The sequence below is a fragment of the Callorhinchus milii genome, unplaced genomic scaffold (assembly GCF_018977255.1).
Source record: "Callorhinchus milii isolate IMCB2004 unplaced genomic scaffold, IMCB_Cmil_1.0 Scaffold20, whole genome shotgun sequence".
In the NCBI taxonomy this organism is placed as follows: domain Eukaryota; kingdom Metazoa; phylum Chordata; class Chondrichthyes; order Chimaeriformes; family Callorhinchidae; genus Callorhinchus; species Callorhinchus milii.
This window is the reverse complement of record NW_024704761.1, coordinates 7282005-7306907: the sequence shown is the minus strand read 5'-3', so window position 1 is coordinate 7306907 and position 24903 is coordinate 7282005. Positions and strand designations below refer to the sequence as shown.

The 24903-nt window shown below is 44.6% G+C and overlaps 2 protein-coding genes across 2 annotated transcripts; both read left to right on the top strand.

Moving 5' to 3' along the window:
• Window positions 1-702: 702 nt before the first annotated feature.
• rfng (RFNG O-fucosylpeptide 3-beta-N-acetylglucosaminyltransferase) lies at window positions 703-17799 on the top strand. Its single transcript, XM_007888551.2, has 8 exons — window positions 703-892; window positions 8612-8660; window positions 9366-9468; window positions 9948-10101; window positions 10752-10837; window positions 12047-12212; window positions 12649-12734; window positions 13158-17799. Exons 1-8 carry the CDS (start codon window positions 746-748, stop codon window positions 13222-13224), a joined length of 858 nt encoding a protein of 285 aa, XP_007886742.2. The 5' UTR covers window positions 703-745; the 3' UTR covers window positions 13225-17799.
• A 1777-nt stretch (window positions 17800-19576) lies between these two features.
• dcxr (dicarbonyl/L-xylulose reductase) lies at window positions 19577-23841 on the top strand. Its single transcript, NM_001292294.1, is given in 8 exon segments — window positions 19577-19653; window positions 20778-20875; window positions 21210-21364; window positions 21537-21579; window positions 21799-21898; window positions 22120-22184; window positions 22583-22700; window positions 23422-23841. Coding segments are annotated over 8 exon segments (735 nt in total). The 5' UTR covers window positions 19577-19601; the 3' UTR covers window positions 23526-23841.
• Window positions 23842-24903: the final 1062 nt, after the last annotated feature.

Sequence of the window (24903 nt, the reverse complement as noted above, 5' to 3'; positions counted from 1 at the left end):
ACGTCATGACGTTGGCAGTCCCACCTCCCCGTGCGTAACGTTGCCGAGGTTGGGTCGGTTTCCCGCCCAATTGGACGCGGTTTGCTTTCTTTTTAAAAAAAAACTCCTTCTTGTTTTAATCTTTTGGGGCCGGTGTTTACTGTGTTTTGGGCGACAGATGTGTTTTCGTTTGCGGCAGTTCCCTAATCCCTGCACTTGGTACAGCGCCTCATCACGCCGTCGAGACGCCTCGAAGCGCTTTCACAGAAATACGCTGCAAAGCGTAGTGACTGTGCGTTCTCTGGGGGCGAAACGCGCCCGGGCCAATTGCGTCCCCCACAAACAGTCCTGGGATTGAAGTGACCAAATTGTTGTTGCATTGGTTTGTTTCCTCGAGGGATTATTATCGGCGAGCGGGTGGAGTCAGGAAACTCCGCCCCAAGGTTTCGCCCCGACCCGCTGCCGGGAATCGAACCCCCGTCTCTCGCTCGTGAGGCGAGCGCTCTTACCGCTGAGCTGCAGGAGCCCCGGGCTAGTGTGACGGAGGAAGCAGAGCGGCCAAGGCGACGTCCACGACGACGACGACGACGACGACGACGATGGGAATAATAATGGTGACGAAGATGTGGGGCAAGTCTCCCTCCTGTTCAACAACAACAACAACAACAACAAAATTACATTTGTAAAGAAAGCGCCTCTCACGTCGGGAGGACGTCCCGAGGCTCTGAACAGTCAGGAGGGATCAGGAGTGTGCAGTGTGTTAGGAATGACGACGTCGCCCACCCTCAGGGGAGGGGTCGAGCGCCGAGTGCTGCTCAGTGACATCTTTATCGCTGTGAAGACCACTCGGAAGTACCACCGGACCCGACTGGAGCTGCTCTTCCAAACCTGGATCTCCTCGGCCCAACAGCAGGTGACGGGATGGTTCGAGCCAGGGTGACCGTATTTTTGCAAAACCAAATCCATATCTTAAAAAGAATTGAACTCACCACAGTCCCTGACGCTGGCGGTAAAAGGACTGGAGAGGCTTGTCGGATCAGTGGTTGTGCTTCTCTGAAGAGCGTTTCTGTTTTAGAATTTTATTGGTCTTGCTCGATTTCGAGATCCTCGCGCTCTTTTTCCAACCTCCAAGCCCCAACGAACTACCAGCCGCATCCGCTCGACTGGCTCCGTCCGGTCTCTTGCGTGTCCCTCAGGGACGTATAGCCACCCTAGTTACAACTCCCTTGAAGGTCCTGTGGACTGGAAGAGCTGTCAGTTTCTTGTGGCATCACGTGGTGCTCTTAACGGTTGTGTCAGTTGGGGGTTTGCCCTGCACAAGCATAAGGGCGACAGCAACCTTTCCAATTAGAGACCGAGAGAGGAAGGGAGGAGCAAACCAGGGCTTTATAGAGTTGCTCGTGGACAATTATTTGATTTCCTTTCATTTGCTTTTTTGTTCGTGCAGCAAGCCAAACCGTGGTAATAAATAAACAGCTGCTGCGTTTATTTACAGCTTCTCCAGGAAACTGAAGAATTATGTTTGTGGGACACTGCTGTGCCTGTTTCGCCCACAAAACACACAGTCACTACTCTTTACAGTATATTCCGCGAAGCGCTTTGAGATGTCTCGACTACGCAATAAGGTGTCGCTATATCAAAGGCAAAGATGATTATTATTAGAGGATTATATATATATGTATATATATATATTATTAGAGATATATATATATATATATATATATAAAGTATAATTTGGGGAAAAAAAACCGAGTCCTCCACGTTGAGAGGTGGCGCCCGGTCATCACAGTGCGATGCCAGAGGAGGGCTCTGCGCTCGGGGCTGGTGGTGCACTCCTGTTCCCCACACTGTGGTGTGTGTGTGTGTGTGTGCGAGTGAGTGAGTGAGCGGTTGTGGGGGATCGAGTGGAGGAGAGGAGGGGGGGGGTTGGGGGGGGACCGGCGGGTCGGTCTGACTTTTTTTTCCCCCTTCTTGTTGCTGTTGTTGTTGTTGTTGCTCCCGAAGCCGCCGCGGGACATGGGAGCGGGTGGGGATCAGCCGCCGCGCGGCTCCCCCGGCCCGGGGGGCTCGGGCTGGGGCTCGGGCTGAGCCCCGCGGGGTCGGATGGCTTTCCCGGGAGGCGGCGGGAGGGGGCCCCGGGGGCGGGGGCGGGGGAGGGGGAGGCTGTGCTTCCTGCTCTCCCTGACCCTCTGCGCCTCTCTGCTCCTCCTGATGGGCTTCCAGCAGTGGCGGCCCTCGGACGCCCTGCGCTTCTCCCGCGGGCCCCCGCGGGCCGCCGCCGCCCCCCCCGCCCCCGGGGCCGCCCCCCGGGCCGGAAGCTTCGCGCCGCCGCCGCCGCCGGGAGCCCTCCGGGAGACGGTGCCGGGGGGGCGGCGGCGGGGCCGCACGGAGGCGCCGGCGGCCCGGGACCAGCGGGAGGCAGAGCCGCCGTGGGCCGTGTCGACGTCGCCCACTCTCAGGGGAGGGGTCGAGCGCCGAGTGCTGCTCAGCGACATCTTTATCGCCGTGAAGACCACTCGGAAGTACCACCGGACCCGACTGGAGCTGCTCTTCCAGACCTGGATCTCCTCGGCCCAACAGCAGGTGACCAGACTGTTGTCTCCAGGTCTCAGCCCCCAATGTACAGTCAATATACAGTCAATATACAGTCAAATGTACAGTAAATATACAGTCAAATGTACATTTAATGTACAGTAAATGTGCAGTCAAATGTATAGTGAGTATACAGTAAATATACAGTCAAACGTACAGTTAATATACAGTTAGATGCACAATAAATGTACAGTCAGGTGTACAGTAAACATACAGTAAATGTACAGTAGACATGCAGTTAAATGTACAGTCAAATGTACAGTGCATATACAGCCGAATGTACAATGGATGTACAGTTAAATGTATAATAGGTGTACAGTAAATGTGCAGTGAACGTACTGTAAAATGTACAGTGAACTGTACAGTCAAATGTACAGCGAATGCGCAGTAAACGTAGAGTCAAATGTACAGTAAATTTACAGTAAATTTGCAGCAAATTCTACAGTAAAACGTACAGTTGGGCCTTTTTTAATTAACTCGAATTTTACCCCACAAAATCGCACGGGTCAGTGGGCTTTCAATTAAAAAAGTTTAATGATGATAATACTGATAATGATGATGATAATAATAACAATAGCGGCGCGTCCTGTGAAGCGCTTTATTGAGACGTCTCAAAGACGTGAAAAGTGCTCCTTTGTGTCAAGCGCAAGGATTATTATTATTATTATTTATGATGTCTCCCGTGCAGCACTTCCAGACGTCTCAAAGACCTGATAAGGCTCTGTATCAAATGCAAGGATTACTCTTGTTGTTATTGTTATATGTGTATTACAGTAGTAGTTTCACCCACAGAATATACAGTCGATTCGCTCTACAGTATATTCTGTAAAGCGCTTTGAGACGTGATGAGGTATTATATCAAACGCAAGGATTATTACTATTAACTATTCCATGGTGAGCAGAACTGTCTCAGGCACCTATCGCTAGATTCGCCAATTTTTAACGTTGGCCAATACAAGGTTGCTTTAAAGTGATTCAGTTCTGTTGGTAATCTTCTCTCTTCTCTTACCCTCTCCCAAAAATGCATACCCCCCACAGTGAGGTGCTACGTTGTAGAAGAAGCTCAATGAAGATTGCTGAAATTCAATCCTAGAATTAGCAGAAAGGATGTGTTGTACAGATAAAACTGTTGTTATCTTGTGCTATCATTAATTTAATTTCAGTGCATCCCATTCCAATGTCCCATTTGTTGTGAAGCACGTTCTAACAATTGGTTTGAGATCCCAATCAGTTCAGAGTCCAACATAATAATACGCTTGATTTCCTAAAAGACATCTTTCCATAGCTTTCTGATCAGCGCCTTGGGACGTCCTTCCGACGTGAAAGGCACTAACCCATGTAATTTGTTGTTGTTGATCATTTCTATGAGAAGTCAGTCCCATGTTTTCACGTTTTTGTTTAAAATAAACACAAGTGACGTGATGACAGTTTTTGACCTGACAAACCTCTGGAATGTCTGATCAGTTACCCTGGTTGAAAACAGCAGCCCTGTCTGCAGTTTGCTTATAGCAAGCCAAATACCTCTGAGCCAGACTGACACGCAACGCAGTGAGTGATGTTAGCATTTCATTCTGTTTTCGTCTCTCCCATCCCTGTTAATGTCCTTCAGTCAGTGCAATGGGAAAATCCATCCCCAGACTGTTCCGTGGAGGCAATTATTTCTGTTCCTCCCTCGACCTGGCAGAAATGTACTTTAGATAGCCACCCAAGACGGATAATTTGCTCAAAATTCCACTTTGGAACAGTAAAAGTATAGATCACTTGATCTGCTTGTGTGGTTTCAACTGTTATCAAATTGAGCAGGAGGACTTTCCGGAAGATTTTGAGAGTAAGTGTCCATGAAAGCTTCGCACACGGTTTATCTTGGTAGCTGCCTATAGATGATTCTTTGAACTTCAAGCACAACATTTAGAGGAACTGACAGAAGGTTTCGGTTTCATGTATCAGTTGGATAATTTAGTCAGAATTAACCGGCTTTAAAACTGCACAGTGCCTTACTCTTATGAAAGTGGCCCCAGAATCCATTAATTGTGTCAAGAGATAGACCTTGAAGCAAACAACAGCCCAGCTCAAATCCATGTTCACTGACATCATTGCTATTTCATCCCCATGGAAACTACAAACTGTTGAAAAAAGTTGCTGTATTATTAATGTGTTATTTCCTTGAAAAGAAAATGATGTTCAAGGGATGCCCACTCACACTTCATGAAAGGCAAATAATAATAATAATCCTTGCATTTGCGAGAGATCCTAATCACGTCGTTGAGACATCTGAAAGCGCTTCGCAGGATATACTGTAAAGTGAATTGACTGCGTATTTTGTGAGCAAAACAAATATTTCAGAATCGCTACCATCACAGCCACTCACGTGCGCTCTCGGCCGTATGATTTCCTGCAGCCCCGTTATCTGAATTGCTGTTATCTGCCATGATCGGCGGCGTTGCTGGTGTAATATAATTTTAATTCTGTCCTGTCCTGCTGAAAACGATTGCGCCGACTCCAACTCTAGGGGAGGCTTCAAACTCTGCCAGATCTCCGATTCCTTGTTGACTGAAGGGTAACATGTGCTTTGTTGGAAAAGAGTGGCTGTCATGGTCATCCATTGTTGGCTGTTTGAACCATGTATTCTCTCTGTGGCTGCTGACAGATAGCTATTGAACACTCACCAATCCAGCTGCACTGTGAAAGCTGGAGGCGTGGGGTCGCTAACAGTGCCTTGTGGGGTCTCTGGCACATTCAGAGTGGAATTAAAGATCGCGTCTCGTATAAGCATTGCAAGACATCTTTCTTCAGCCAGGATTTCAAAGTACAGGCATTTGGGCCACCGTGAGATTGGGTTTGAGGCTATGAACGTGGACGTTCAGATTTAAATTAAAACAGGATGGAAAGTGTAAGCGCTGATCAGCCAGGATGGCTTGTCACAATATGATTTTTTAGGATAGAATTACTATTGCATATCCATTTATAGTGACTTTTATATTGTCCTATGTAATTGATTTTCATTTGACTTCCAATCTAACAACAACAACAAATTACATTTGTATAGCGCCTTTCACATCAGGAGGGTGTCCTAATATAAGGCAGTAAAGAATCAATATACCAATATATTAGATATAATATAACAACGTAGCCTTTTACTAATATTAAATATCCTTTTTAACCAGAAGTAGTTTTGTTTACATTACCAATAATTAATATTTTCCCCTGTACCATACACACTGATACATCTCTGCTACTATGGCTTGTTCAAAAATAACACTCACTGATACTGAAAGATTATAATATCCATTCTTATATCTGCCTTATTCATCCCAACTCTATTTCCCCCTCCACCTTCTCCTGCAGAGTCATTTTGAATTAAGCAATCTGCTTTATTTCTGAACATTTTTCTAACATTTATTCATTTGAAAATCCTTCTAAAGAGCTATCTATCTATCTCTTTGACTGCGCCTTTCATCACCTCAATCCTACAATCCGTTATCTTCTACCCTGCTTGGATGAAGCACTTTGTGAGATTTTCCTACCTGAAATGCGCTGTAAACTGTAAAAGTTTTCACAGGAAATCATTTTTGCATGAATCATACAATGACTCAGTGCCTCAATAGTGTGGACGTGAGTCTTGCAGACCAGGAAAATCCTTGGCTTGTTTCCTACTTGGAATCAAACTGCATAAGACCTTTCGTGGTTCAGCAATTCCAAAATATTGATGGTTTGTTTCGGTTTGACTCGAACGAAGATAAACATAATGCGATCACTTATCTGCTTTGATTCAGCTGAACTCTCCACGTGTAATATTGTTGTTGAACTTTTTGAATAACGTACTGTATCACTTTGTGGACATTTTGTTTTCACTCTTGGTTGCGTCCTTATCCTTGTGTTCAGCCGGTCTTGTTCTCTTGATAAGAGAAAGAGAGTGTGGGAGGCAATACTGATTTAAGGATACATCATTAGAAACCTTTGTGAATAAAACAAATTAGGTCGCACAGTCGCCAGGGACGACTATTTTCCCCACATCCTGTCAAGTTAGAATCTACTGTGCAACATCTTTCTAAGGGTCCAGCACCTTTAAGGGAACACGGGAGAAAATTGGCCCCAAATAAAAGGAAACTGGATATGCATGAACTCCAGCAACACCGTAATGCAGATGTTTGCTCTCAGCTGCCAAGTGCAATATTTATCTGAGCGAAGAATTGCGGGAGTGTAGCCGCAGCTAACAGGAATCAGTCCAAAGTGTGTAAATTTAAATACACAATGGAATTATGAGGAAACCTAGTGAAGTAGAGCACTGGTAGCGCAGTGTATTTCTGTTGGCGTGGTTTGTGTTTCTCTGGGGGTTTGTAAGTCAAGCTGCGCTCCTCAGATTGTTCCATTTAAGAGCAGAAACACACTATTCGTCCTGAACCCTGGCCTTGAGCTTTGGTTTGTATAATTCAGGGCTAAAGTGTGTGTGTGTGTGTGTGTGTGATGGGGNTAGGGGGAGGTGGATGTCTGGAATTAAAGGAATTACATAGTGTAATTAAAAATCACCAAATATTTAGTTGTTTGATGCCTGAATAATCTGTGTTAAGACTTACTTTTCAACAGCATATTAGCTTTTTGTTATCCCTCCCAGATATAGCCAGGTCCCGCTGTTAGCAATTTTAAAGCATAAATTGAGCTTCTGGCATTGAAGTAGATTGGATTAGGATGGCTAAATCTACACTGAACCAAACTATTCTCTGTGTCCACGACCAGTTTACTGCTAATCTTTTCAGGAACATATTTGTACGTCTGCATAGTTTTCGAAGAAGAATTTCATGTTTTTTTTTAAATCTTTGAAAACCTTCACGCTTGAAAAGTTTCAAAAAAAAAGATCCTTCAACAGGACTTTTATACATTATTGTTCATTTCTGCAAATTGTGGACTTCCAGCGAGCATTGTATCAAGAACATGCCAAGAAGCTGTTAAAGCTAAGAGAATTCTGCTGCAGAAGGGAGCAGGGAAGGAAATATGTCTTAACTTTTTCGCAAGTATCTTGCGAAACAGTTAAGACATATTTATCTTCCCTACCATCCCTTCCTTCCCCCACCCCCGCAAGTTATGCAGTGCTCCTGCCAGAGTGATGCTTAAAACGTGTGATGCATTGAATTATGCAGCAGTTGTAAATCAAATTAGTCACAGCTCTCTGCCTGGCAGTGATGAAATGTCACACAATTTTGAGATGAATGCTGGCTATGGTGAATTCAATGTAAGCAGAAAGCAATCCCTTAGTGGCAGAGGAGGTAGCGTGGAGCAGAGTTTACATGTGGCAGATCTTCTCTAAATGCTTTCATTATTGCTCACGAGTGACTGGGGTGAAGAAGAAAGAAAGTAGTAGTTCCTTGTGATTGAAAAATAAATGCTGTCCAAATTCCTTTCTTTTTTTTCAAAAAAAGTGTTCCTTTCATCCTGTTTACATTGGACATTGAATTCTCTACCATGTTGATCAGACCTGAATTCATTGTATGTGCTAACTGCTGCACTGCACACAACTCTATTTCCAAACCTGGCAACATGACCAGGGGAATCGGATTAAATACATACCAGCAAATACTAAAGCTGGGGATAGGGAGGGATAAGAGACAAAGAGAGAGACAGAGAGAGAGAGAGAGAGAGAGAGAAGGGTAAGGGCTGAAAAGAGTTACTCTTTTGTACTGTTTCGTTGAATATAAAAATAGAATAATAATCCTTACATTTGATAATAGTGTTCTATCGAATTGTCGAAGCATTTCACTGGATTTAAAGCAGCACGAATTTTGTAGGTGAATGTGGCAGCTACTTATTACGTCAATAACCATACACTAGACTTATGTGGATGGGGGGGAAATGAGGAATAAAGGTTAATTTTAAATAGCTAAAAAACTCCACAGTAAAGCTGGCCATATTATTGTTATATCATATCCACTGTATCAAATGCAAGGATTATTATTATTGTTTGAGAGAGCTCAGTAATGCAGCAGGTCTGAATTGGAGATACAGCATTTGTCTGGTTATTCAGTGCTTCTTTGTTTCTTTCCCCCAGACTTTCATATTTACAGACGGAGAGGACAAGATATTGCGAGAAAAAACTGGTAAGTGCCCAAACCAAACTCTGACCTAGAAGCTTACCACAGGATAATAATAATAATAATAATCCTTGCATTTGATATAGCGCTTTTCTCGTCTTCTAGACGTCTCAAAGAGCTTCACAGAATATACTGTAAAGTGAATTGACTGTATATTTGTGGGCGAACGCGGCAGCCAATTGCGCACAGCAGTGTCCCACAAACAGTCGTAGATTGAAAATGACCAATTTATTATTGTTTTGTTTTTTTGGAGGATTATTATTAGGCTCTGTGTGGAGTAAGGAAACTTCCCCAAGGTTTCGCCCGGCCTGGAATTGAACTCAGATGAAGGAGCCTGCTCAGGTGCCTGTGAGCCTTGGCTGCTATTCCAGCACCTTGGGACGTCCTCCCGACGTGAAAGGCGCTATACAAATGTAATCCTGTTGTTGTATTCAGGTTTAAAGCCCAGTTCCTCGAAACAGTTCCATGGCACAATCCCACCCATTCCACAAGCCAATTAGAGTTCACTGAATAATAGTATTGAACTCAAACCGTTCATAGTTTCTGGCTAAGGCCAACAGGAATTATTGAGAAAAACACCTTTTTAATTTTTTTGAATCATATCTGCTTTGCGTGGATTACATTTGTAACGTCTCTGTGTCCTCTGTGTTGGGACCTCCTCCCGATGTGAAAGGCGCTATACAAATGTCATTTTGTTGTTGTTGAGTTTAGGAAATCACATGATCAACACAAACTGCTCTGCTGCACACACTCGCCAAGCACTTTGCTGTAAGATGTCTGTGGAATACGACAAATTCATTGAATCTGAAAAAAAGTAAGTGAATTTTCAAGGCTGCATTATTTCTTTCTGTGTATATCCATGTGACGGGATGATTAATAAGCTCAGAGCATGATACAAAATAGGCCACCAATTGTTGGGCTCATAAGTTCCATGGCCAATGTCACTCAGTGGTTACTGTTTCTCTATCACCATCTGAAGAATAGCACCACTAAAATAGCACTAACTGCCCAACACTCGTTACTCCATGAAGATTTTTGATGTATCTGTGTCAGTTGCTGCAACATCATTATTACCTAGTCAGGAAATTTGCTTTCTTTGTCCCTCCCCACCCACCAAAAAAAATAATTGCTTGTATTCGTGGTATGACAGCAATTAATCATTGGGTATAGAAATGCCAATATATTTTGTTGTAATCCATTCATTTGCCAGAAATTATTTTCATTCTGCTTTATACAACCTTGATGATTTAAAGTGTCGAATCTACCCTGTTTTAACACTATTCTATTTTCCAGATGGTTTTGTCACGTTGATGACGACAATTATGTCAATATTCACAGCTTGATCCACCTGCTATCTGCGTATTCACATACTCAAGATATTTATATTGGCAGACCGAGTCTAGATCATCCAGTGGAAGCTGCAGAGAGAGTGAAGAGTGATGGGTCGGTGGGTGATGTTCAATACAATGCAAAATTACATTTGTACAGCAGCTTTCGCGTAGGTGCAGGGCAGTCAGGGATTTGGACCCAAGCTGGCACCGCAATCGGGGAGGGCGGAGGGCAGGGAGGGTAGAAGGGTGGCTGAAGGCTCAGTCGAAGAGGAAGGTTTTGAGACGTGCCTTGAAGGAGGCAAGGGGTGGTGGGTGTGGGGCAGGGAGTTCAAAGGGACTGGGATGGAGTTACAAAAATAAAATGGGCTTTATAAAGCTAAGGTTCATATGTTAGTACATTTTAGCTCCAGTTGGTACTGTTTGTGATGACTGTTTTTCCCTCTATCCATCCTGAAATCATCAGCTCACTGGTTTGTTACTCCATTGATTCCAGCCTGTTTTGTTGGATCTAAGCCACATATGGTCTAATGTGTTTTTAAATTGATTTTGGGCTCTTTCAAACCAAGGATTTGTTACATATTATTAGAAACAGTGCGGAGGGAAACACAGAGCCTCTATCATCACCCTGTAAACATCTTGCATCTTTATGGTGGGAAATCATGTTAGAAACAAATAACAAAATGTTTGCTGTTTGTAGTCGTAATCAGAATGTGATGGTCTCCAGGAAGTTGCGTTTATCTACTGGGATCTTGTTTGTTTTCTTAAGACTTCTGTGAAGTTCTGGTTTGCAACTGGCGGAGCTGGTTTCTGTATCAGTCGTGGGCTGGCATTGAAGATGAGTCCGTGGGCCAGGTATGGTTGAGCCATATTGTCAATTTATTTAACTGCAATAATAATAATCCTTGCGTTTGATTTACAACAACTTCAACAACAACAACTTGCATTTATACAGCGCCCTTCACGCGAGGTAGCTTAAATAATGTATTAAAGTGCTTTGTCGCAAAGCCCTCCACATGATATATTGTAAAGTGAATTGACTGTATTTTGTGGGCAAAATATACTTAACTGTGCTCCACCTCTGCGCTCTTTGAGAGAACCAACATTGAGCCGAATGGCTCCTTTCTGTGCTATAAAATTCAATGATTCTAACTTACTGTCTCTTGTACGCTGTGTGATTTTATTTTATTAGGAGAGTTGCATTCGTAATTTGCATACAAAGAGTGCATCACTATGTCTTTCACATCGTTGCTCCACAGTGAATTACACCGTGTTTAACCCTCAGTTAACCATCTGTTTGCACAATGCGGGTACATCCGTCTTAAAGGAATCGAAGCTTGCCGATGAAAACCTGTGAAGCTATAGGCTGACCACATCTCGGCTCAGTGCCACCCCCACCCACATAAACATCTCAAATTCACAGCTGCTCTCACTCAGCTTTCAAACCAGACATGCTTTAAAAACAAACTGTGGCATTGAGCCGCTGATCCGGTTGGCTGGACTCATTTCCTTCTGGGCTCTGCAGGCTGGTTACTACACTCAAAGATGTCTCTTACTCCACTCCACCGCTCAATCTTTTCAGCCACTTGATTCACAATCGACTGAAATGAGTCTCTCTTAAGCAGGATCACCGGTCAGTTCCTCATGATAATGTTTATAAACTTCACGTGGCTGTACCCTCGCTTCAGTAAAACTTTCCTGATGTTATTAATCAACAATCCTCGGACAAAGGTATAACATTATACGTTCAGGTTTTTTTTACAGTTCCCAAACCTGAAACTGACTTCCAGGAGAGCTTGCATGTATTATAGTACTTCCTTTGCTGAAAGTTCTTGTGATTGTATGACCTTGCTTCCATAGCTATACTATGATCTATCCCAGTTCCAAACCCACTTTGTTCTCAGTGTAGGAACAGAAAAAGCACCTCGTTTGTATATAACTCTCACCATTAGTCAATTCGCTTTGCAGTATATTCTGTGAAGCACTTTAATGAGACCTCGAAGACGTGATAAGGTTCTATATCAAATGCAAGGATTATTATTCTTATTAATTCCTCTTTCGTAGCCTGGGGAATTTTATCAGTACAGCTGAGAAGATTCGCCTCCCTGATGACTGTACGATCGGCTACATCATTGAAGCCCTGCTGGAAGTGAAGATGATTCATAGCGATCTGTTCCATTCACACCTAGAGAACCTAAAGCAAATCCCTCCAGCTACCATCCCCAGACAGGTCAGGCTCTCCCAGCATTGTGCAGAACAGCCTGCAATTTTTTTGATTGATATCAAACTTATTTCTTTATTTTCTCCTTCTCGCCCTCCGTTTCATTCATTGCTTTTCTTGCTTCCTGCGGGGGAAACATTTGGGCCTGAGCTCGGTGCCTCCTTCTGTGTGATAGATTGGCAAATTCACCATATTGGGTCCTGGGGACACAGATCCATTTCCTGCCTCCTTGTAACATAGACACAGGGGGCATTAAAATGCCGCACTATTTAATATGAAAGGATTGCAGCAGGAGAACTGTAACACAGACATTTGCTGCTGTAAAAACTACTTGAAATAGTCGTTATCCAGTTCGGTATAACTGTTTATCTAGTCATGAAACACCTAAGATTCGCTAAGAACAGATTGACTTCAGTCCCTGAATCATGGATCTGTATTCTTTCAGGTCACCTTAAGTTACGGAAGTTCAGAAGTTAAACGGAATGCGCTGAATGTCCGAGGACCTTTCAGCCTGGATGAGGATCCTTCGCGGTACAGTGATCTGTTTCTTTATCCTCCTTAAACCTCCTCAAATACATCTGTTTGTTGGGGACCAAGTGATATGCCAGCCAAAATGACCAGCTAATAAAAATCCCCAAATTTTGTCAAAACTTCAATTGATCTCCTGATGGGATTAGTAATTGGCATTTTATGAATGGGATTTCAGTATTTGTCACTGTATAATAAAGTAAAGATATCCAGGTCATTAAACTGCGTGTAGATTAGAACACGGCAAAGTGACCATAGAACTCTCGCTGATCTGGAAATATCACTTCCAGGAAAAAGCATGTTTAGACTGAATAGCCATGACATCATAAATCTGACTGGCTGTTGGACATTTTACTGTAGTTTGTGTATAAAGAGTTGAAAAATGCCCCGAATTGTATCTCATTCGAAAACCTTGTTTACCTCCAGGTTCAAGTCTGTACATTGTCTCCTGTATCCCGCTGATGCCTGGTGTCCTGCCAAAGACAGAGACTGACCTGTGAAGACAGCGATAACTCTTTATTCAACAGGTGCAGCTCTTTAGAAGAGTGAGCAGCAAAAAGTGCCTTTTTACAGCCTGCAAGGGTAAGACTGTGAAGCACGTAAAAAAAAAGACTGAAGATTTACATATTGCACATGATCCCTATGCACTCCTAACATAGGTCAATTAATTACCTTATCATACGAGGATACTTGTTCGATAGGACTGTGATAGTTCTGCAAAGAAGATCAAAACCGTCTCCTGAACGACTTAAGTGAATACTCCAGGTCTTACTTGAACTGAGATTCTCACCACTGACTGCTTTGTCTTAGATATCGATAGATATTGATATCCAGAAGGATTCACTCTGGAGTGATTCTGGATTTGTCTGTGGAGCAGAAAGCTGTGTGCCAAAGTGCCAATGTTACCTCTTCTCAATTCTATACTCTCTTTGTGCTTTTGTTTGTTAATTTGGGAGAATTCAATCTGGAGTGTGGTCACATGCAAACAGGAACTTGGAGTCACTCCAAAGTACCTAATGTATAACTCCTACTTCCTGGCATGATATAGATAGGCTTTGGCAGAATACTTTCAGATGACACCTTGCTTGGAAGCTGTGGATCCTTTCTGTATACGTGCGAAGTGCAATCAGTTTCAAGATTGGCAACTCATGAGTGTCATCTGTGCACAATCCAATTTTAGACGGTCAGTCAGCGGTGAAACTGCATGCCGTCTGACCCAGAAAACTCAATCTTTGATTGTGGGATAATTCAGCAAGATGGCGATTTCTGGTAGCTATTTCAATATTGTGCCTTGTGCAAAATAATGTCATGGGATTTGGGGAGTTCACCACTAATTTGCACTGTGAGCAGAAAAGTTGAGTCTCATTCTGGTTTAGCTAAGAAATCGGGAAGTGTTTGAGATTAGTACTGTGTTTCAGCCATTGTTTCAGCAATTGAATATCCACTACAGCCACTACTACAGCCACTACCCATTGTTTCAGCAATTGAATATTCTTACCAATTATTGAACTGATTTGATTACACATGTTATTTAAATATCTTGTGAGCATCATCTCTCTGAATAGGTCATATAAAGTGTGTTTTGTCCACACTCGCTTAAACCGTGGTGATTGAGGGTGATAAATTGCAACAATAGCACTAATATTTTGATGAACAAAACCTGACCAGTTATTTTAAGGATTTTTTTCTACTTCTGAAACATTCTAATCGATCAAGGATGCCAAAAAGTGAGCCAGTGAAAAGTTTAATGGCAGTGGCTACAGAGGACATACAGTAATCTCGGATCATTAAAAATCTTTTAGTTACATCTTGCTGGGGGAGTTGTCATTCTAAAGGCGTAAGAGAAAAATATTATTTTATAGCAATCTGCTTATGGTTCTGTTAAGGATCCCCATAAATTTGATTATTTTATCTCAAACTTTTTCCCTTTTATACGACTGCTGTCTCCATCATGAACCTAATTCTGTACAAATTCGTTCCCTCAGTTTAGAAACTGTCATCCAATTTTCCCTCTGTAGCATTTAACAATCCCTACAGTTCCAAACAGGATTCAGTGGTATTTATATTAAAAGGATTATCCTAAGAAGTACAATCTCAGACATGAAATTGAGGCGTACTTGGAATTATTCTGAAGTGAGGAGTTAGCTGCCCCAGGATCACAGGCTGTTTAAAGCCCCTGCAGATTGACCCACCGACCTAATCTTATTCAATTTGCTGTTCAGTTGTAGTAAGGCAGAATGTCATTTATGCTGCCTCAGCTAACAGCATACCATTGCACATATGGTTTTGGTTCTATCCTGAGTGCATGTATGCAAATTATTGTTTAATAAGCAGAATTCCTGCTGTTCAACTTCTGATCATTAATAACTCGTGTGACTGAGATTGAAGAGATGCACACTGACTTTTAAACATGGGTTTCACTATTTCGCCAGTTCTACCTATTCTACTCCCATTTTCAACTACTGACTGCTCTGTTGTGGAAAACCCACTAGTTTACAGCACATGTATACGGTACGGTACATCAAGGAGTTGACATGAGATATACACTGTGAAAACATACAAACTATTACATTTTACCTTCTGTGCAATCTGTACATATGGTTGCAGCCATATCATGCGATAATAGAAAATGGAACTGAATAGCCTTTTCTTGTTCTGTGGCCTCTTATGCTCTAGGGATGAAGCCAAACTTATGAAAAACTTTAACCATTAGTAGCTATTTGTATCTGTTACACATCCCATTATTTTGATTATATATACATATATATATTGCCATTGTTGCATTTTCTTTGATCATCTGTGTGAGTGGGGGAAAAAAAGATTTATTGCGTAACATTATTTTACACCATATTCATTTGTTTAAGTAAAATATTATCTAACCAAATATCAACATTTGGCCAGAGATTAAAAATCATCTAAGTTTCAAGTATTGATGATGAATCAATCCGCTGTGGTTAGTAAATACTGCTTTGTAAATCTGCATCACCAGTGAAACTAACAACTTTTCCCAATGCAGCTCATTCTATGAGGGCTTTACATTTCCGTGGTTTACAGTAAACATCTAAGTGATAAACTCAAGGGTTTGAGAATACTGTGGATCATTTTTAATCTCACAAATTTATTTTTTCCCTTTGTTTTTAAAAAAAAGTAGAACTCAAATTTCCAACATAAATTGCTGATGTCGTTTTAAGTGTTTCTGCCCCTTCCCTTTAAAGAGTGTTAGAATAAAAAAGAATATGCGATGCAGGTATGCTGTGAAAACGTTAATGGCAGGAGAGGATAATTAAAGACAGCTTAAAAAGAAAGTTCACCAATGGAAGAACTGATACCCATGCATGCTTCATAGCATTCTTCGTCTAGTAGAGTAGGAAAATAATCTAAAATAATTCTGGAACTTTGTACAATCAACGTTGCTGGACTGGATTCACTTGTAACAAGATCTGGTGAAAAACTCAAATGTGACTGCACTTGTTTTCCGCAGTCAATTTTATATTCTGTGTCATTAATTTGGTCAACAATTTCAACCAGATGCTCCGAATCGGCCTCCATTGGGGCTGGTCAACTTGCTGCACATCCTCCTTCGGGTAAGGACACTAAAGCAAAGCCGTCACTTTGGACAATGGATAGTGGCATCAAATAGTCACTAGTAATGACAAACAGAACAGAAGCAGAAACAGCCTGAGAAGCAGGAAACACTGTCAAATGGTCAGTGTTGACAAACAATGAATCGGTGGCCATGGATGGAATTTTTGTGAACTGCTGGAAACAGTACTGTTAGGCGCCTGCAAATCTGTGACAAAGGACTGGAAAATGCTTGGTGAGGTCGCAGAAAAAATCACTAATGTACAGTGTTATATATTTGTTAAAATAGTTTATGAAATGCATGTTTACATTCAGCTGGAAAGGCCAAAGGTGACTTTTTAAAATGTCTGGGATGTAGCAAATCATTCTTAATGCTGCAGTATTCAGTTGACACAATTGGTTATGTATATATTTGTGTGCCAAGAATATGTCCATTCTTTCCCAATCAGCACCACATGCTTGTTTACTGTGCCAAAACGAGTTGGAGTAAATGTATAGCAATGTCCGTTTCACCCAGTTAGCTTTAGAAATCACCCTAGGCAGGTTCTTGTGGATAGTCCTATTAAATAATAAATGCATTCTGACTTGCTACTTGTCTAGCTAGCATATGGGTAGGTGCTAAAAAGCTACCCGGAATATGGTTTTGGAGTGCCTAGTCCATGTAAATTTGCAGACAACTAGATGTTTCGCATACAAAGTCGATCTTGTTCCATTTCCATGGCAGAAATGACCAATGTTAATAATTCTAGTAGACAATAAAATTCAAGGTGAATAGCCCGTCTTCCCCCTCCCACCACCACCCCCCAAAAAAAGTTGTTGAAGCCAAGTTTTTAAGATAGACTTAACCAAACAGAACAAAACCTTGAATTTTCTACTGTATTAATGCCTTTTTCTTTCATTGACTTTTTTTTACTCTTTCTCAGCAAAGGACATTACAATTTATGTCCCATAGTGCAGAAAGAATTAAATACATTTTATGAAATGTTAAAGTTGTCAGTGACTTGGGAAAAAGAATCAGTGATCCAAAATTCCATGAATGCTAACCTTGCTATTTGATTCATATTCATGCCAAAGTCTGGAGAGTATGCAGCACAGAAATTATGTGTATTTTATTGATATTTCCGATGGATTTACCAAATGCTTCATAATGTCTGCAGGACGTGTGTGTCGACTGTTGTACCAAACGACACGCTTTTGTTTCTCAATGTCTTATTGAAGTAGTCACTCAAACTCTCACTGCATTTCTCTCATTCAGCCATTTATTTTTTCATCACTAATAAACTTGTTTCATTCAGTACATTTCTGTGTAATTTATAAAGTCTGTATCCTAACACTATGAGCCAATCTTATGTACTGAAGTGGTACAGCAACAAATGCTTAACTTTAATGTGTATTGATTAAAATATGAAACCATTGAAATCGCTGTAATGGTTATTTTTGAGCGTGAATGAAGTTTTGAATGAATAATAAACGTGCTGCTTATTAATCTAGTCTGTCTGGATTGCTATTTTATTACATCCCCATTTATTCCCATTTCAGATCAAAACCTCCTATTGGGTTGCTATATTTACCAAAGGGGTTGCAGCTGGAACAATTGTTCCATTAAAAAGTTTCATACTTTTCTACCTGGTTCATGTTGCGTTTAACCATTCAGTTGAGCGAGAGAGAGAGAGAGAGAGGGGTGGGGGTGGGGGGGACACAGATACCTTCTCAGCTCAGTGCTGCAGATGCATCGGCCCAGAGATACGAAATCTGACACTTGATTTATTTCCCAAATCATTTCCTTCAATTGTTCACCACAATCGGGGAAAGTACGATCCTTGAACTTATGTGGTTCAACGAACGAGTGGCACAGTGGCCAACACGTTAGACCTCCCAATAGTGCGCGTCTTTGTACGGTAGAAAGCAGGTATCGCTCTCTGATTTTCCCGGTGCTGTGTTCTGTACCTCAGACATACCCATCATCGTACAGATGTGACCCATTTTCCCCACAATCTGCGGCAGCCCGTTACAGAGCAGCTGGAGTCCGGCCACTTTTTTTTTCCTCTGGTCGCCCAAACTCGTGTTCTGTGGCCCAAAATGAAGAGCCGCGAAGAGCTCTGTGGAGCCACCGCCACACGCTGCGCGTGAAACCAACGTGACTCGGTTACAACCAAGTAATTCAACATCGCAGCGTGTGTAATAATAATCATCATCATCCTCCTCGCATCTGATACAGCGCCTGATCACGTCTCAAAGCGCTTCACAGGCTGGACTGCAAAAGTGTAGTGACTTGTGTATTTTGCGGGCGAAAGGCGGCAGCCAATTGCCCGCAGCAAAAAACAAAAATGCCCAACAAGAGTAAGAATTTGGTCGCTTCAATCCAACAGCCGTGGATTGAAGTGACCAAATTATTAATATTATAGTTTTTTCTCTCTCTCTCTCTCTCTCTCGAGGGATGATGATCAGTCCGTGCGGAGTAAGGAAACCCGCCCAAGGTTTCGCCCGGACCTGCTGCCGGGTATTGAACCCAGGTCTCTTGGCTTGCGAGGCGGGTGCTCCGAGCCCCCCGCACACCTGCCAAACCCCCCCCCCCCCCACCTCCGCGCCCCCCTCCCGAGCTACGAGAGCCGCAGACTGTAATATACCGCAAAGTGTAGTGACTGTGTATTCTTTGGGCGAAACGGGGCTGCCAATTGCGCGCGGCGCTGTGCATTGGGTTTTACCGTCTCCCTTCCCCCTCCCCCCCCCCCCCCCACCCCCCACCCCCCCACCCCCCCACCCCCTCCCCCCAGTCACAAGCCATCTGGGCTGCGATGGTGAAGCTCTGACAAGCTCCGCGCTATTTTCTTGGCTGCGCATTGAGCAGCCCCGTGCAGAGGCGGCGCGGTGAGCAGTCCCGGGGAGGCGGAGGGAGAGGCAGAGGCCCCGCCCCCGATTGCTGAGTGACAGGTGGAGCGAAGTCCCCCGCCCCGCCCACACAGTTGCTGAGTGACGGGTAGACGAGGCCCCGCCCCTGAACCTCATTGCTGAGTGACAGGTGGGGCGGGTGAGGCCCCGCCCCGTTGCTGAGTGACAGGTAGGGCGGGTGAGGCCCCGCCCCGTTACTGAGTGACATGTTGGGGGTGAGGCCCCGCCCCGTTGCTGAGTGACAGGTGGGGCGGGTGAGGCCCCGCCCCGTTGCTGAGTGACGGGTGAGGCCCCGCCCCGTTGCTGAGTGACAGGTGGGTGGGCGTGTCCGCGGCCTGTCCTGGTTACCGGGCGCTGCGGTCTCTCCGGTTGGCATTTGCGGGGTCGCCGGTTGGCGCGATGGCCGCGCGTCTGGACGGCAAATGCACTCTAGTGACTGGAGCCGGAAAAGGTGAGGAAGAGGAGGGTGGGGGTGGGGGGGGGAATGGGGGGGGAGGGGAGGAGCCAAAGGAGGACAGCGACAACAACTTGTATTTATTTATTTATACAGCGCCCCTCACGCAGGGTAGCGCCCCAGAGCGCTTGGCAGTCGCGGAGCACAATACCGAAGCCGGGAGGGGTGGTGGGGGGTTCCACGGGGGGGGGTGCGGGGGTCTGGGGGTTATTGGGGTTGTGGGGGGTCTGGCCTGGTGGGGGGTTGCGGGGGTTATGGGGGTGTGGGGGTCTGGGCTGGTGGGGGTTGCGGGGGGTCTGGGCTGGTGGGGGGGTTGCGGGGGTTATGGGGGGGTGGGGGTCTGGGCTGGTGGGGGTTGCGGGGGTCTGGGCTGGTGGGGGGGTTGCGGGGGTTATGGGGGGGTTGCGGGGGTCTGGGCTGGTGGGGTGTTGCGGGGGTCTGGGCTGGTGGGGGGGTTGCGGGGTTATGGGGGGGATGCGGGGGTCTGGGCTGGTGGGGGGTTGGGGGGATGCGGGGGGTTGGGCTGGTGGGGGGTTACGGGGGGGTCTGGGGGTGACCGTACTCACGGTTCGAAGAAGCGCGACTTGAAGACAATAATAAAACTCGCGGCATTCGATACGGTGCTTCGTCGTCTCAAAGCGCTTCGCGGGACAGTGCTGTAGAGAGGAGAAGAGGCCGGTGCATGGGGGAGGGGTGGGGTGGGCCGCGGGTCAACTTGGACTTGGAACTCAAGCGCTCTGAGCCGCTGCCCTGCGTGGAGGGCGCTACATAAGTGCAAGTTGTTGTTGTTGTTACAGATTAAAGTAGTCTTTGTGCCAACCAGAAACCCGTGCATTCCCTCTCAGTGAATTCAACTGTGAGTGTTTGTGTGTGTGCGCGGAGGAGGAGTTGCATTTAACCTGTTGCAATCTAATGGAAGCGAAAGATAGCTGTATGGCTCCCGGCAATTATTGGTGGTGTAGACACATGTATAACAGTCTCTAACAGTCCTTCGGTGTCGAGAGGGATGGGATACACTTCCGACCGTTGACGAGCCAGACCAAACCTCATTTCACATTAATCTCTAAAATGTTTCTCGGGTTATTTGGAAAACGCCAGATGTGTTTCGTGTTTTCTTTCAGGCATCGGAAGAGAAACTGCCAAGGCTTTGATAAGATGTGGTTCAGAAGTTATTGCAGTGAGCAGAACCCAATCGGATTTGGACAGCCTTTCTTGTGAGGTGAGCGGAAGCCAAAGTGAAAAGAAATGCTGAATCTCTTTGCACTCCACTCCCAGTGCAAGTGGTTCGGTCAAGTATGTTGCTGCGTAGCGCTCAGTCTGTGGGCTCGATCCACTCTTCAGTCAAGAAACTAATTTAGTATTTAGTGTGAGGCAATCCACTTTTGCACGTCTAATATTGCCATACGAAAAGACATAGCTATAGCGGGAGTAGATAATTTAGCTTGTTGCACCTGCTCCATCTATTGGCATCAGTATGAGATGCTACTGTTATTATCAGTGTTGTGTGAATCTGGTGAGTTTTTATAGTCTCACTGGTGTCTCTTGTTTTTCAGTGCCCCAACTTGAGGACAATCTGTGTGGACCTCAGTAACTGGGAAGCCACGGAAAATGCGTTGAAAGATGTGGGCCCAATAGATCTTCTTGTGAACAATGCCGCCGTTGCTATTTTGCAGCCGTTCCTTGAAGTCACGGAGGAAGTCTTTGACAAGTATGTAAAGATATTTAGAAGTACAGTTTTGAACAGTTGTCTGCAAGAGAAGGGTTGAGGAAAAACAGTACATTTTTTACAATCTGTGATTACTGGAGTATTCTCTTCCACTTGCATTTTATTTCTCACTTTCTTCCTTGCTGAGTCTGATTTCATTTGCCTGATTTTTCAGATTATTTGCTATTAATGTGAAGACGGCGATGCATGTTTCACAGGTAAGATCAGAGCTCACTGTACCCTGCATGTTTATCGGATGATGTATTTATATCACAGTGTGTAATGCTGTACTTGCAAGAGAATTTTGCAAAGTATCTTTGGTCCAAATGGTCTGGACCTTCACTAAAGATACCCAAGAGATGGATCAGCACCATACACTTTTGGAAACAAAAAGGTAACTTTTGTCTTGACTGTATTCTGTTTTTATTCTAATGCAGATCGTTGCAAGAGGGTTGAGAGCTCGGGGAGTTGGCGGTTCTATCGTGAATATCTCCAGCCAGGCGTCCCAGTGTGCTCTGAGAGACCACACGGTGTATTGTAAGCTATGTGTCCATTTTTTCGCTATATGTAGAGAGACAGTGTTATGCAGCTTTAGTTAATTGGCATTTCCAATTAGCATTCAACCCTTTGGATTGTGAGCATAATTTCCACGCTGGTTTGGTAATCAAACTACAAAACATTTGCGCTTTTTTTAAACCGGAAGTAAATTGCCTTCTTAAATGCAGTTAACATATATCTTAACTTGGTTGTTTTTAAAGGTGCCACAAAGGGAGCCTTAGACATGCTGACCAAAATGATGGCTTTGGAGCTGGGACCATACAATGTAAGCATTGAAACACATAGATCTCCACTCAGAACTTCGCCTCAGTGTTGGGGCAAAGGAGGTGTGGTAAATCAACCCCACTGTTCCACCACTTCACGGGGCTGTTTGTTGATTCCCTTAACAACCCCCAGTTGACATCTATTGTTGGGTGGATACCACTGTGGCCCGTATTTTAAAATAGAAAATGCAGCATTTGCTTTTACTGCGCGTACAACTCACCAGAGGACACTTCCACTCTCTGAACAAGATCTTGCAACAGAATGAAACTTTAGATTGCATTAAAACACAGGTGCAGATTGACGCTGGCCAATTTCTGTTGAAGCAGTGATCAATTAAAAATACAGCGGTGTGCAAATAAACCAGATGTTGCCTTTTTTTTCTGTTAAATCGTGGCACAGATCCGAACAAATGCCGTCAACCCCACGGTGGTGATGACCAACATGGGTCGCATTGGTTGGAGTGACCCGGTCAAAGCCGGACAAATGTTGTCCCGAATCCCACTCGGCAGGTTTGCAGGTAACTGATGGGGCTGGACAGGAATTTCAAAATCTAAGCTCGCCTTTTCCCAGCAGCATCACCAAGGCTGAGGTCCTGTTCAAGTATTGAACCTTAGCCTCCTGCGCCGAACCTAGCTGCCGTTTTGTTCTCTTAGCTGGATTTCCCCCCCTCCCTTCTCCCTCTGGCTCAGGGTCAGATTCCGCCACTGTAAGTCGCATCGGGACACTACCCCACGTGAAGGGCGCTATATAAATGCATGTCGTTGTTGTATTGGTAGAGGCGACTGGCTTGTTTTGACAGAGAGCTAAGTTTGAGCAGGAAACCCTTGCATAGCTTCATCTGTCCCCAAACAGTTGCTTAATTGGAGTGTTTCAGTACTGTGTGCTGGAACCATGTGAAGTTTTCCCAACTCCAATTTATCCAGCAGTTTCCTGGTTTGGCAGGTGCGTTGCTTTCAGGTATTTGCCACTAATGTGACAATAGCGAAGGTACTTGATTTTCCCTAACATTGCCATTTCTCTTTGTAACTTGCGCTGTTGTTTGACCCATCCACCTCCAATTATGTAGGTAGTCAAAATCCTCTTGTCTTACCAGTGTGTGTTGGTATATATCAGTAAGTAGCTATATTGCACAAACCTTTTTAATTTTTCAACAAGCTTAAAGATTAGATGCGCAGCTGTTGGAGGTAGCGGTGGTTGTATTTTTACTTGGAGCTAATCGGCATTTCTTTTGTTCCCAGAAGTGGAAGAGGTGGTGAACGCAATTCTCTTCCTCCTCAGTGACAAGAGTAGTATGATAAACGGAGCTACTCTTCCTGTGGATGGAGGGTTTCTTGCTTCATAATCTACAGATTAAAGCAAAAGCCCATAACTGGAATCCTACTCGCACTACAGACTGCTGGAAATTTGTCCACTATTGAATTGAAACATTCCAAATATCGGACATTCTCTGCTCCGTAGCAGGATAAAACTTCAATCTGACTTTCAACTCAAGCAAACGATTGTGCCACAGGGCAGAACTGGTCATCAATTGTTACATGATCAAAACAGGCCACGATTCAAAGCAGCATTATTCAAACCATAAAGCCTTATCCCTATGTCGAAGTTGACTTCTATACTTAAGCTGCTTTGCTGAAAATGTATTAAATGACTCAAGCATTTCCTATTAATGTAGCATCATTTTTATTAGCCGTTCTATTGTATGGGTCTATGAAAGAGAAGTCCGAGCCAACAGACCTGCGAGACATGATTTCACTCTCAGTTTCAGAAATACAAGTATTTTCTTTTAATTTTTAAGAGAACGTCGGTACCAGAATCTCTCTTATTGTGAAAAAAATCAGTCACCCAGGAACTATAATTAACGTCCTGTTTTCTCCTTCTGTGCCGGTGACATCAGGAGACATTCTTTGAAGCATCTTGGATTAAAGTATTCCTTGGCTTCCTCTGATGGGACTCTAAGCCCTGAGCTGGTTCCTCGTTTCTAGTCGGACATTCCACGGTGATCCAGTACTTGCACACACTTGACTTGTTTTGATTTCTTTTTGCGTCAGAAACAAATACAAGCCATCATTGAATTGTGGGGCGTTCCTCGAAACACTGACCGCGTCACGTGGAGCAAATGGGGCACCGGTGCATTTTATAGCAGGCGGGGGACAAACAGGAAGGTTATTCATTTCTAAACGTGGATCAACTGAATGCGAACACTCCCTCTTACACTGTTGTAGTGCAAAGGAATGGGAACAATCCAACTGTGTGATGGCTGAGTGACAGGTGGAGCCAAGTCCCGCCCCCACTGTTGCTGAGTGACGGGTGGGGCGGGTGAGGCCCCGCCCCGTTACTGAGTGACGGGTGAGGCCCCGCCCCATTGCTGAGTGACAGGTGGGGTGGGTGAGGCCCCGCCCCGTTGCTGAGTGACAGGTGGTGGGTGAGGCCCCGCCCCGTTGCTGAGTGACAGGTAGGGCGGGTGAGGCCCCGCCCCGTTGCTGAGTGACAGGTGGGGCGGGTGAGGCCCCGCCCCGTTACTGAGTGACAGGTGGGGCGGGTGAGGCCCCGCCCCGTTGCTGAGTGACAGGTGGGTGAGGCCCCGCCTCGTTACTGAGTGACGGGTGAGGCCCCGCCCCGTTGCTGAGTGACAGTTGGGTGAGGCCCCGCCCCGTTGCTGAGTGACGGGTGAGGCCCCGCCTCGTTGCTGAGTGACAGGTGGGTGGGCGTGTCCGCGGCCT